At 39.8% G+C, this 14,835-nt stretch overlaps 2 protein-coding genes across 27 annotated transcripts in view; one reads left to right on the plus strand and one right to left on the minus strand.

Moving 5' to 3' along the window:
• The window catches only part of CLASP2 (cytoplasmic linker associated protein 2), a 180,958-nt gene that overhangs the window by 137,307 nt on the left and 28,816 nt on the right, over positions 1 to 14,835 (minus strand). For all 12 annotated transcript variants that reach the window (XM_042903509.1, XM_042903503.1, XM_042903507.1 and 9 more), the window contains exon 7: positions 8,913 to 8,983. In XM_042903509.1, the coding sequence (XP_042759443.1) occupies positions 8,913 to 8,983 (71 nt within the window). The remainder of the gene's footprint in view (positions 1 to 8,912; positions 8,984 to 14,835) is intronic.
• Positions 1 to 14,835, plus strand: part of LOC122198757 — a 79,575-nt gene that overhangs the window by 19,698 nt on the left and 45,042 nt on the right. For 6 of the 15 annotated variants that reach the window (XM_042903512.1, XM_042903515.1, XM_042903514.1 and 3 more), the window contains exon 3: positions 8,429 to 8,511. The exons of 1 other annotated variant lie outside the window; for it this stretch is intronic. In XM_042903512.1, the coding sequence (XP_042759446.1) occupies positions 8,429 to 8,511 (83 nt within the window). Of the gene's footprint in view, positions 1 to 8,210; positions 8,512 to 13,543; positions 13,747 to 14,835 lie in introns of all 15 variants that reach the window. 8 more of the 15 variants (XR_006193146.1, XR_006193148.1, XR_006193150.1 and 5 more) reach the window with 2 other exon arrangements.

Here is a 14,835-nt window from a genome sequence, read left to right on the forward strand (position 1 = left end):
GAGCCACCCTCAACAGCTCTTTGCTTGATAGTCATTATAGTATTTCGAAAATCTTAGTTTGCCTGTTAATAAAACTGCCAATAAAATCTTTCATATAGCCTTGAAGTTAGGCTTATGTAACATATATTTAATAGACAACAGATTGATGACCAGAATATGGAAAGAGAACTATCAAAAACAACAAAGTAGAATAACCAAAAAGTTGGCGAAGGATGCCAGAATGCAATCCATAGAAGAGGAAATACAAATAACCAAACATCTTGATCAACCTTATTAGACAGCAGAGATGCTTTTAAAAGGATGAGATATTTTTCATCCATTTGATAGGCAAATTTTAAAAATAGTAACAATAGCGAGGGGCGCCTGGGTGGCTGATGGGCTAAGCGTCTGACTTCAGCTCAGGTCATGACCTCGCCGTTCGTGGGCTCGAGCCCCACATCGGGCTCTGTGCAGCCTGCTTCAGGTTCTGTGTCTCCCTTTCTTTCTGCCCCTCCCCCACTCATGCTCACTCGCTCTCTCTCTCAAAAATAAAATAAACATTAAAAAATTAAAAAAAAAATAGTAACAGCAAGAACTGAAAAGAATGTAGGACAGCAAGCACTGATGGTGAGAATGTAAGTAGTAAAGCCTCTTTTGGAGGATATTATAGCTGTAACTAACACAATTTGAAATGAATACAAACCTAGGTCCAGAAATTCTGCTCTATAGTATTTTAAGAAACATATGTGTGTATGTATACATACATATGATTTATAGAAAGCTGCTTCAGAATCATTTAGAGAAATTATATATGATCAAACAACCTAAAGTTCTTTAAAAGAAAAAATGGTCAGGATTCATCCATACTACGCAATATCATGCAACAGTTCAAACAAACAAGACAGTTTACACGAGGACATTAAAAAGAACACAAAACCCTATGTCACACTGAGTAGACACCGCAAACGGCGAAAATCCTTTCAGAATAGTATCGTTTACGTGGACAGAGTCCAAACAAAACCATTCATTTTGCTTCTTAGTATGCAGGTGAGGCACAGTAAAAGGTATGCGAAGACAAACACCATAATAATGGTTCACCTCCTTCTACGCCTAGGCTTGAGGTGGTTCTGAGGGGAATCTGCCTTTATCTGTGTTGCCTGAATTTTGAAAAGAAGATATTGCCGTTACTTGAAAGAATAAGAAACCCAGCTCAGGAAGAGCATAAACCATTTGCTATTCATGTTCACGTGGTACCCGTATGGTACAAGCGCACTATATGTGAAAAAGACTTAACATGCAGAGGAGTAAACGCAGAACTGTTAAGAACTACAGATCCCTAGATAACCTGTTACATACTGTTTAGATTTCCCATTTTGATTTATGTTTTTGTTTATATTGAGTGAGAGAGAGAGAGAGAGAGAGAGAGAATGCAAGCGCACAAACACAAGCTGGAGAGGGGCAAAGAGAGAGGGAGAGAGGATCCCAAGCTATTAGTGCAGAGCCCAATGGGGGGGTGGGGGGTGGACCCGCCTTGAACTCACGAACCGAACCGTGAGATCCTGACCTGAGCCGAAATTAAGGGTCAGACACTTAACTGACTGAGCCACCCACGTGCCCCTTTATTTTAATTTTTAAAATAAATTTAAAAACTTTTAAAGTAAACTCTATGCCCAATGTGGCACTCAGATTCACGACACCAAGATCAAGACCCAGAGCAAGGCAGGCACCCCCCTAGACTTCCTATTTCCAAATAAAGGTGTATTACTTTAATAAAATACAATAAAAGTATTTCCGTTTTGAAGACCAGAGGCGCAGGAAAGTTACCCTCCGAGCTTTATAAGAGGCTGTTACTTCGATTTTTAAAAATTCAGACTATTCCTAAATAGTCTGAATGTATTTATGTATTGCTTGAAAAAAGAAAAATTAAGTAAATAGCCAAGGAATCTATGTTTAAGAAAGAAAAAAAAAAAAGGAAATAAAATCTGAATATGGCCCAAATCAAATGCAACATTTAGAGTTGCCTGTAAATTAAGGTTTAATATATAAATAAATATATAAACATGCAATGTCCTTAGTTATATGAGAAACTAATGTATCAATTTTGATGGATTTTGCCTTAAAACTTCATAGTTAAAATTATTTATTTCTACAAGGACATATAAACCAGTTACATAAATTCTTGGCATAAACCATTGCAATATCAACACAAGATATACTATTGTATTTCCATCAACATGTACATAGCGGTTCAAAAGACTGATGATGATGTACCTACATCATCATCTTGGTACGTTTGCATCCCATTTCTCATCGTGGGCTCGAGCCCCACATCGGGGCCCCAAGGGGACCAACTCCTGACAGTTTGAGTCATTATACTGTCATAAGGAAGGATAAAACTGTTAGAGTTAAAACTTCTGAATACAGACCAGTCTTCCTTAAGAACCCAGTGGAAAACATACACAATATTTTGGAGGAACTTCAAATTCCCCTTCATACACATCTCTGGTACGGATGAGACTATGAGGTATACCTCTAAGCATCTTAACAAAAGCTTTAATAATGGAAAAAACAAACAAACAGAAACACCGTCAAGTACGAAGCGTTATGAAGGACAATACCAAACACAACTTGAGGTTCTAGATTCGGTTCTGGTTCGCTCTCCGTGCCTAGATGTGGAACTTAACACGTCAGCAAGCCTCAGTTTCCCAATCTGTGAAATGGAAATACTAAGATACTCTGGACACCTCATTTGGCTCTGTACCTGAGGAGTTAATGTATACTAAGTATATATATCAAAGTGCTTTGGAACACTATAAAGCACTACAGAAATATTTTCAAAATTAATCTTACTATAATAAAACACTGGGAAAATCAATTTTTAATCAAATTATACCCTACACAGGACCTGTAAAAAACTAAGTATTTTCCAGAGAGCGATTTACTAGGGACACTGACAAATCACAAGCACGGTAATTAAAACAGTGTCTATGGCAAGCCATTTTGCTTCTTTAAATACTTTATCAGCACAGAATTCTCCTCGTCATCTCCAGCAGGAGAGAGGACGGGCTCGCTCACCAAAGCTCCCTGCCCAAACCTGTCATTCTTCAAAGGGCCGTGTTCTCTCTTCAAAGGTTTTGCATATGTTCCGTGTTCCTTCCGATATCCCTTCACATCCACCACCAGAGCCCGAGAGCTCGCTTGGGCTGCAAGGTAAATTGTCACATCTGCTAGATCCTGTCCGGACGTATCAAGTAGAAAGGAATGCTACACGCAAGTAAGCACACATGTGCACATATGCACACACGACTGCACACACACACACACACACACGCAAGTGTCCTTCGTTCTTCGGGGGAGAAATGTATTTCTCACACAGCAAATGACGGTCACTTTCAAAGGAAGTGCAGAACGCAAGCGTAAGAGGAGAAGAGACCTTACTCACCATCTCCCATAGCCATTCGGAGGGTCCCGGGAGCCTTTTGGAACCAAGGGGTCGGACGGCACAGCAAACAAACGCAGCTCGGTGCCTGCGCCACTGGCTCGGCCTGCAGCCGCAGACACCCGGAGCGAGCACTGTGTGACCCAGGCCGCGCCGCAGCTCTGCACCGCGATCGCCAACAGCTGCTACTCCACTTCAAAATAAAAGTCTGGGGTCTTGCGGAAACCCTGGCCTCTTTGGTGGAACCCGGCGGAGCGGGATCAAGATTATCCCCTGACTGCACACATGCGGTTACCTACAGGTGACGATGCTTCTCCCTGTCCCGGCTGCCTGGAATTTAATGCAAGAACAGCTCTGGGAGCCAATAAACGCCATCCCGCTGGGGGACTTTTAATGCAATCATCAAAACACAAGGCATGTGTTCAGCAATCATTTTCTGCTTCTCTAAAGATATCCATGTAATCAGTAGCAATCACATGATCTGACGGATTAACTGATTTGTGCCTTTTAAAAAGGTCTTCATCCTTTTGTCGTTACCTTTTCATGTTTACAACAGACACTGCTGCAAGTGCACAAACAGGAATAGCCCAGTTTCCATGATTAACTGCTCTCATTATGCAGGAAGCATTTCTGGCTGCCGTAAACAAATCACGTCAGAGGCAGCCCATCAAAGGCCGCTCTGTGTGCGGACAGCAGAGCCCCACGGAACAAAGCTTGCTTCTGGTGGGGCCAGAACCGAGCCAGTGCGCAGCTGCAGGACTCGGAGCGCCCTCCATCCAAGCTGCACAACCATCAGCACGTTGTCAAGCTCCGGGAAGGCCCCGGGGCTCGTGGTCACAGACAGACACGTTTTAAAATCAATCTAAGAAAAGGGCTTCTTTGCTTTTCACTAAAGGCTCTGTTACAAACCCAGAAAAAACCAGACTTCAAAGTTACCCTATTGCCAAGTATCAAGGTAACTCCAAAGCCGATTTCTATGCTTTGTTTTACTGCCAGCCTCCTAGAGCAATTCTTTTCCTAGCAACTGTTTCAAATAGAGAAGCTGGGAAATATCTTACAGTGATTTCACCCCAAGACTTCATTAGGTCCTGCACACATGAGACAGATCAGAATTATGCACAGTTCTTTCACAGTGAAGGAGAAACAGACTTGCAGTCACAGCCACCAACACTGTTGGTGTTTACATCTCAGCGTAGGAGACAGTCTAGAAAGCTCCATGACAACAACAGGCCCAGCCATAATCACAGGGAGCCTGCAACCCTCACCCTTTTCCTTCCTCCAGGGCTGGTGTTGCCTCCTTCCAGCCTTGATCTGATTAATGGTAAACTCAGTTTCCTTATAACAGCAGAGGGAATTCCACTGTACTCAGGGATTCTGCCTAACTTACTTTGTAACATGAGAATTAAAGTCAGACTTGAAGAACCCTCCAGACAAAAAAAATGTGCATTCTGGCCTTCCTAAACTAAATGATATGCTCAAATCTCTGATGACATAATTTTACTTTGTGATTTGAGTGTGCTGAACTAATTCTCTTGAAAACCAAGTCAAAGAATTCAACCAAACTGAAATCAAGAGTACAGAGGGGCGCTTGGGTGGCTCAGTCAGTGTCCAAACACAGCTCAGGTCATGATCTCCCAGTTTGTGAGTTAGAGCCCCCCGTCAGGCTCTCTGCTGTGAGCACAGAGCCTGCTTCAGATCCTCTGTCCCTCACCTGCTCTCTCTGTCTCTCTCAAAAATTAACATAAAAGAAAAAGAGTACAGATACGGCAATTCTGAAAGAAACCAGAGACAAAAGCATGAAATGTAAAACTGTACACCGAGACATGCATAAGGGAGAAGAGGCAGACTAAAGAGAAAAAATAAACAAGACTATTTCTTCAAACAGTAAATAAATGCAAGGTAGGGTTAGATCATTTCACTCCCGACTCCCCACGTCTCTCTCCAGCCGAAAATGCTTCCTCCTCCCAGGGGTCTATCAAAACCCCTCCGAAGCTTACAACAAGGCCCTCGTGTCATGTTTCCTGCTTATTTTTCCAGCTACAGCTGATACATGGTCTTCCTTCCACTTACCCCTAGCTAGCATCACTGGGCTCCAGCCAGCCCTAAAAGTCCTTTTCTACCTCTGGGCCTTTACGGTCACATTTTCTCTACCCAAAGCACGTTTCCTACCATTTATCCCATGACTAGCTCATTCTCATTTATCAGGTCATAATTCAAATATGTTAACTCTCAGAGAGGCTTGCCCCACTAATTATGTCTAAAGGGGCATCACTGAGTCACTCACCATGTCTATACCCTATTTACTTCACTTAATGACAGTTCAGATGGCAACTTTCAGCTATAATGACTCTTAAAACATTATACCACCTTTATAACAAATCCTCCGGGTTTTATTGTTTTTATTTTTGTCTGTGTTTACTAAAAGGAATTTTTCATCCCCACACATTCTAAATCAAAAAAAGAAGTGTGAGGTTTCATTATTACCATTTTAGGCAAAGTCACACTAAAAAATTTTATCTACTGTAATAGTTTCTAGACTATCATATGGAACAACTCTGAACTGAATGTCATGTTTGGGTGAACTCACAACAATTTGCTTTGCATATATATGTCCATCAAGTATCTTCAATGGCTTTTCAGTCTGTTATGTGCAGGAACTATCTGCACAAGTTTTGTGTTGAGCCTTTACTCTGCCCTAAAATGCTTTCCTGTTCTATAATTTTAACGTTTTAGGCTGGGTGCACAATTACAATAAGCCAATAAGGGCTGAAAATTTTGTAGGGAAAAATCGTGCAAAACTTAAAAAAAAAAAAAAACAACTATTACTTTGGGTACAAAAGTTTTGCCCTCAAATTGTTACTTACAAAAATTTGTTTTCAGTGTTCAGTTGATATATTTCTCTACCTATAAAAATTATTCAAAAATTACTCACGGAGTGCATGGGTGGCTCAGCTGGTTGAGCATCTGACTCTTGATTTCAACTCAGGTCATGATCTCATGTTTCATGAGTTTGAGCCCCGTGTCAGGCTCTGCACTATGTCAGCGTGGAGCCCACCTGGGATTCTCTCTCCCTCTCCCTCTGCCTCTACTCCACATTCTCTCTCTCTCTCTCTCAAAAATAAATAAACTTAAAAAAAAATTACTCATTATCCTAGGTTGGGATTACATAAACCATAATGTTAGTGGAAATAATTTCTTCAATTAGTGGTTTTCACTTAGCGGCAAGGATTTTAGGAATAATTTAATTTCATTAAACAAAGGGTAGTTGTATTTCTCCCATTACCAACTGTAATCACTGTGGATATTCATTCATTCACTTGTTTATAATCTAGCTCCCTTGCTAGAGTGTAGGCTCCCTGAGGCAGAAACTTTGTCTTCTTCACTGCTGTGATGATACCTAATTTATATTTTAAGATTATTCTCATTTCTGGGTAGAAAATAGATTCTAAAGTGCAAACATGGACCAGGTTTCTATTGCAGTCATCCAGGTAAAAGCTGAAGACTGACAGTGGGGTTTTAGCAGTGGAGACAGGAAAAAAAATGAACACATTTTGGATGTATTAAGATTTTAAAGGTAGACAGACGGGCGGTCAATTCAGGTTTCTGGCCTGAGCTGATGGTGGCAGCACTGACTGAAATGGGTAAACGGGGAACCACGGGTTTGAGGGGAAGGAAAAGACAACGGGCTTCCCACTTTCGGAGATCCCTATTAGGCACCCCAATGGGAATGTCATCGAGGCCACAGACTACCCAAACTAGAGCATTAGACAGACGAACGAGGGCCACAGAACCACACATTTAGTTAGGTGTCAACAGCGAATAGTTATCATTTCAGCCCAAAGGCTTTAATTACATTACTGAGAGAGAATACAGACAAGGTAGAAGAGAGACCTGGGCCCTGGGACTTGGCAACATGACCTGGGACTTGGCTTCCCTCTTCTAATCTCTTCCCTTATTAACAAATCCATGAAAGTGTTTTTCAATGACAGCATTACACTGTCTTCAAACCCATCCTGACCTATTTCTACATCCTACTGTATATACATACATAAATCAAACTTTAATGTTCACATTTGACCACACTTGAAATATTCACATGATAATCTCCAAGACAAATAAATGCCAGATCCTGACCCCAAACCTCCTGTTTATGGAGAGATAAACAAGAGAAAAAGAAATGGGAGCTAACAGAATAGAGAATACAAAATCAATTTCGAAGGTAACAGAAATAACCTCACAAAACACAAGAGATCACACTTTTGAAATAAGCCGTATTCATATAATAAATATCTTAAATTTATAATATGCAAGATACTTTTTTCTTAGAGTTGTAACTACAGAGTCTGGAATACGCAGGTGAGGATGCACTAGAAATCGTATGAAAACACAGCCATCCCAATCCAAGGAATTTTAACAACCATCCATCTTCCTGCTGTTTCTGGTTTCTATAGAAATAGAGGTAACTGCTAGAAAAAGAAGGATAAGGTACTTAAAACACCTTCTATTCAGGGAAGAGTGAGAAACAGCTGGCAGTCAGGACTGGTAGCGCTGAAGTCAATTTATGCTTCTGGAACTAAGTTTAGATTAGGGTAGACAATCTTTTTAGCACTAAACTCTCACTCCATCTGCCTTCCTGCAACACAAGGCTTAGTCTTGGTTTCATCCAGAGAAAAGGAACTATATTATATTAGCAACTAGTTTTCCCATTATTTGACTATATAACAACTCACACACCCAATATTTCCCCCAACATCACTTACATTACTAAAGCTAACCACGTTCTCTTTTATAGGAACCTACTTTCCTAGGTGGAAAAACCACCTATAACTATCTTTGGAAGTAGAAGATATTCTTCACATATGTGGCTAATTATTATTTAAAACCTAAAGTCTAAGTAAATGCCGCCCAATAAAAGCAAACACAATCTCACAGCCTTACAAAAAGAAGAGCAACCACAAAATGGAGTAAGTGCCCGATATTAACCTGAAACCTCTTTGAATTCCAACGCGGTCTCATTCTACATGAGAAGCCAAAGACGATCATGCTGGTGCGGTTCCTACATCTATGTCTCTTCACCAGTATCAAGTCTACAAGTAGGTGTGACAGAACCCATCAACCCCACAACTTCTACTAACAACTAAGTAAAACAACTACTCTGAGAATAAAAAACACTGTATTCATGAAACACAGAAGGCAAGAGGGTCAACGTTTCTTCAACTCAGAAGATACAAAAACTCAGGCAAAACAACAGTATCATTTTACTCCTTTGACCCATAATTAAATTTTCAGTTACTCCAAAAGAGTCAAGAGGACAGCGAATGGTCAGCAGTATGGAAAGACTTTGTTATTATCTCCTAACTAAGCTTCGGGCCACAAAATCATATCTGCTGAATCAGTGATAAAACAGTTGACCTGAAAACACGTTTCAGTCTCTAAAACTTGGCTAAATAATCTTAGAAATGTTTGAGAACTGGGATAACTTAATTATTCTTACCTTTGCAGACACTCAAAATCATACCGCCTGAATTTTGCACTTCATCAAATTTGGCAAAAATCATCTCTAATCTGGGAATAAAGAACACATTTTGTTTACTTACAGTTTAAACAGAATTTCCTTCACTATCTCCCTGAGAGAAATAAGGTCAGGGATTCAGTTAGTTCTACACGACTCTGTCTAACAATGATCTCACTCACTGAGAGAAAACACAAAGCCCGTCCCTCATGAGTAGAGAAGGAACCTAACACAGGCACATCTCCACGCACACAGCTTCGCGTTTCCTCATAAAATTATTTTTCCAAACCCATTAGAAATCTTTTAGTTACAACCTCATAATAAATCCACTCAGTCACCAACACATCTTTAAAAAGTACATACTCTTAAACACTGAGAACAAACTGAGGGTTGATGGGGGCTGGGGGAGAGGGGAAAGTGGGTGATGGGCATTGAGGAGGGCACCTGTTGGAATCAACACTGGGTGTTGTATGGAAACCAATTTGACAATAAATTATACTTAATATAAAAAGAAAAAGAAACAAAGTACATACGATCATGCAAAGGAAACTTAAGGCAAACATAAAAGCAATGATATAAAATGTCAGAAACTACAGTGATGCAGGTACGGCTGATAATTTGACATTTTCTCTATTAACCTGTTTTCATTCAACACCAATTCCATCAGTGCTTCTGATTTTATATTCAGAATTACTTTCTATACTTCTATCTCCCCCCCCCTTTTTTTTAGCTAAAATGTATTTCTTATTACAACAGCAATGTACATTCATTATAAAAGAAAGCTAGGAAATGTAATTAGGAACAAAGGAAAAAACCCAAAACACAATCCCACCATCCAAGTTTTTAAACCATATGCTTTCTGATGGTTTGTATTTATATATAATTTTTCTTCAGATCCAAAGGCAATCATGTTGACAGCACTATTTTTTAGTTCACTTTGCCTTTACTTTCCACTATATCATGTTATGGTTTATTCTTAAAGTTATGACTTAGAGATTTGGGGAAGGAAGAGGGCCGTTGTCATGGTTTTTTTTTACTTGCCAGATGTTCTCTGACTCACCTTTGTTTTTGTCAGTGTCATTTCTACAACCTTAGTTAAGCGTTGGTCCACATTCTGTCATTTACTTGTAAATTGAGGATACGTTTGGTCTTAAAAATACATATGTTTTTTTTTAGCTGAAAACCTTCTAGGAACTCATCATAATGAGATTTCTAAACCTTAACCTCACCTCCTACCCCCATTAAATTCAACAAATAAAAATATCCACACATCTGGGGTACCAGGGTGGCTCTGTGGGTTAAGCCTCTGACTTTGGCTCAGGTCATGATCTCACAGTTCGGGAGTTCGAGCCCCACATCAGGCTCTCTGCAGTCAGCACAGAGCCTGCTTTGGTTCCTCTGTCCTCCTCTCTCTGCCCTTCCCGTGCACACATGCACTCTCTCTCAAAAAATAAACACACATTAAAAATTCACACATCTAGAAGGACTTCAGTTTAAATTTTTTTTTTTTTTAACGTTTATTTATTTTTGAGACAGAGAGAGACAGAGCATGAATGGGGGAGGGTCAGAGAGAGAGGGAGACACAGAATCGGAAGCAGGCTCCAGGCTCTGAGCTGTCAGCACAGAGCCTGACGCGGGGCTCGAACTCACGGACCGTGAGATCATGACCTGAGCCGAAGTCAGACGCTTAACCGACCAAGCCACCCAGGTGCCCCTAGAAGGACTTCAGTTTAAAGACACAGGTTGCTCATTTACAGCTCTTCCAGAGTACTGAGCAGACAGCAGACAGGCTGCCCAGAGAAAAGAGGTGGGCAAGACGAAATGCGGGAAGAAACCCTGGAACCGGAAGGTGGGACCTCGGAATGAAGACCAGACAGGAACAGAAAGGAGAGGATCCAGGAGAGCTCTTTGGGGAAAAAGGCAGAACAAAGATGTTAAGAAGTATGAAATTAACATACAGCTAGAGTAGCAAAGTGGGAGTAAGAAACTGACGATAGAAAGCTGAGAAGAGAATTGGTAAGGAATTAAGGTGGGCAGACAAAACATACAGCAAGAAATGTCTACAGGCAGCTTTAATTTAAAAAAGGAGGGGGGGGGAATAAGCTGAAATTCTAGGGAAATATAATGGTAATAGGGAAGGAGGGAGGGAGGTTTAGTTAAGGTGGAAGATATCACCCAAAGGTCTTTGAAACTGGGTTCGGCTACGAGAGATGCACACTGAGCTTATCTCACACCCTTTATCCTGCTGCCAACCCTCACTTAGCTTCCTATAACTATCCTGCTCTCTCTTCTCAGTCTCCCTTTCTTTCTTTTTTTTTTTTTTTAGTTTTTATTTATTCATGTAAGTAATCTCTATACCCGACATGGGGCTCAAACTCACCACCCCAATATCAAGAAGTCACATGCTCTTCTGACTGAGCCAGCCAGGCACCCCCAGTCCCCCTTTCCTTCTAATGCTTCTCACTTGACCAACTTCCACGTGAAACACTGACATTTGCTTAGTATTCACTGAAAGGATTTTAGTTCCCTGTTTAAAATTTTGTAAGAAGTTCACACCTTCCTATCTTTATTTTTTTTTACTATTTTTATTTTATTTGAAAGAGTGAGAGAGATCCTGCATGTGCATGAGTGGGGTAGGAGGGGGAGGGGCAGAGGGGGACAGACAGAGAGAGAGAGAATGAATATCTTATGCAGGCTCCCCGCTCAGCCTCAGGACCCCGACACGGGGCTCAATCCCACAACCCTGAGATCGTGACCTGAGCCAAAATCAAGAGTCAGACGCTCAACCAACTAAGCCACCCAGGCACCCCACACCTTATGATCTTTAAAAGAAAAAACTAAACATACTATAATTTTCTTTCTATGTGGCCCTCGCCAGATTGCCCTCATCCCTGATCATTAAGTCTCAAATAATACAAAGCTCCATATAACTATTTAGCTTATTCATAGTGGAAGATCACTGCACATATAATCTGATGGCAAAGGAATAAGGGCAGAAAGAAGAGACGAGGATCTTTTAAGTAATTCAGGAAGAAAAAAAATTATAAAATTCAGTGGAAAGAAAGTACAAAGAAGCCGGATTGTCCAAAAGGCCAGTGAGGTTCTAGGAAGGTTCTGACTCAGGAGAAAGACAGAGACCAACCAGTAAAGCTTCAGTATAGAACTGGAAAAGCAACCCTAACCAAAGTCCACATTTAAGTTTAGAGTCAAAACAACAAATTTCACTGTAGTTTTGATCTGTATTTCTCAAGATGGCTAATGGTGCTGAACATCTTTATTATGGGTTTATTGGCCATTTGTATTTCTTCTATTCAAATCCTTTGCCTGTTTTTAAAATTGGTTATCTGTCCTTTCACTGTTGAATTGTATAAGTTTTTTATAGATTATTTATATACTCAGGACATAAGTCTTTTATGAGATGTATGATTTGTAAATATTTTCCCCATTATGTGGGTTTTCTTCAGATTTCTTGATGGTATCCCCTGAAGCCCAAGTGTTGGGGTGTATTTTGATGAAGTACAATATACCTATTTATTTATTTTGAGAGAGTGATCATGAGTGGGGGAGAGGCAGAGAGAAAGAGACAAGCTCAAGCAGGTTCTGCGCTGTCGGCACACAGCCTGACACGGGGCTCGATCTCAAAAACTGTGAGATCATGACCTGAACTGAAATCAAGAGTCAGATGCTTAACCGACTGAGCCACTCAGGCACCCCAATATATCTATTTTTAATTTGGCTGCTTATGCTTACGCTATGCGTATTTAAGAAACCAATGCCTAGCATTTTCTAAGTTTTATCGTTTTAGCTCTTACATTTAGTTTTATGATCCATGTAGACTTAATCTGGGGGTTTGGTGTGAAAAAGCCCAACTTTTTTCTATTGCCCATGGAAATTCGGTTTTTACAGCATCATTTGTAGAAAAGACTATTCTTTTCCCATTGAGTGGTGTCAGTACTTTTGACAAAAATCAACGGGCCATAAATGTAAGGGTTTATTTCTAGACTCTTACACTGATCACATGCCTAGTGTTAATGCCACTACCACACCACCAGGCCTTATCTTTTGAAAAATAGCTGACAAAGGAAGAAAAAATTTTAATTATTATTTTAAAACTATTTGATTCAATGGCTTTATAAATTCTACTTACGTTTAGCTATTTTAATAAAGAAGAAGGTCTTTGACATAAATAAGGGTGGGCAAAACCAGAAATTTACCCTAAAGAGTTGTATCCAACAGGAAATTTGGAAATCACAAAGAGAGCAGCATTTGAGAAACAGAAATATCCTTTCTGAAAATTAAACTTTTATGACCACTATATGATTAAAAAATACAATTCTCAAAGAAATTTAATATTCGATATAAAGTTAACTTTTGAGAATAAATGCTGGTGGAAAGAGGGCAACAGTGGAACATTATTTGAAGAAAGAAGTAAACCAAACAGTCATTCATTATTTTACCTTATGAAAGTTTTAGATTCTTTGATATACATGGGTCCAGTATTTTGAAGATTCAAAATAGTGCCTACAAAATAGTGAGGTCATCATATGCTAAAAGGATAGAAGACACTCTGTGCATGCTTGAAGCAAAGCTCATCACACCTTATACCTACACAGAGTCCTTCCCACTCCGTACTACCCGGCAGAGAAGCACCGTGGAGAAGAACAAGGCGAGCACAGCACTGAGGAAAGAACTGTGGACTGGAAGTCAGAAAGCCTCAGCTTCTCACCAACTACCTGTCTCTGCTCTGGTCTCAGACTCCTGAGCTGTCGAGTGACTAGCCCGCTTAGAGGTTGGAGAAACAAGAAGAATGGACGAGGTTAGTAAGTCATTGGCTTATTTCAGTAAGAACATTAGCATAAGCTATCCAGGTATGATAAAACCCTTAAAGTTGATTCTGATGGGGGGAGAAAAAGCACATAAGGAGTTTCCCCTAACAACTAAAGTTACTTATAAAACATAACTTGGGAAGAAAGGAATATTACACGCTAATCTTACTTGGAGCATAAATGCAAAAATCCTAAGCACATATATGGACACTTAATTTATGAACACAAGGAACACTGAAGAAAGACATTTTCAATAAGTGGTCTGGGTCAAGTGGACACCCACATGGAAAAAAAAAATGTATCTGCACCCCTATCTCACACCATTTTCAAGGAAAATACCACATGGCCTATACATCTAAATGTGAATGAAACTTGAAGACAATTACCCAGAGCATGTCTTTAAGACACTAGGGTAAGTAAATATTTCTTAAACCAGGCACAAAAATGTCTAATTGTAAAGGAAATGACTGAAAACTGCATGAAAATTAAAACTCACGTATGCGAAAAGACATCGCCAAGAAAGTAAAAAGGCAAGTCATAAGGTGGGAGAGGATATCTGAAGCATATACATAGCTGACAACGGGCCTGTATCTAGAACATATTTTTTAAAAGTTCTAATAATCAATTTTTTTAAATGACAGACCACCAAATTTTTTAAAAACAGGCAAAGACCTGAAAAGACACTTTAAAAGAACATATCCAAATGACTGATAAATGCATTAAACAGTGATCTTCTTTATTAGTAATCAGAAAAATGCAGATAATAACACATTCACCAGAAATCTAAAGTTAGTAAAAATAAGACTAATAATTTAGGCAAGTAACAGTGAAAATATAGACTAATAGGAAGTTGCAAACAGTGCCAGTAAGAATATAAATGGGTACAACCACTCTGGACAAGTGTTTGTCAATATCAGTTACAGGTGAACATACCCTATGGCCCCAAAATTTCACTCTCAGACATATTCTAAGAGAATGAATACATACGCACACCAAAAGACATGTACAAGAATGTTTTTAATAGCATTATCCAAAAAAGCTACAAGCTGAAAACAACCCACAAGCCCATCATTAGTATG

The sequence above is a fragment of the Panthera leo genome, chromosome C2, assembly GCF_018350215.1.
Source record: "Panthera leo isolate Ple1 chromosome C2, P.leo_Ple1_pat1.1, whole genome shotgun sequence".
Classification (NCBI taxonomy): domain Eukaryota; kingdom Metazoa; phylum Chordata; class Mammalia; order Carnivora; family Felidae; genus Panthera; species Panthera leo.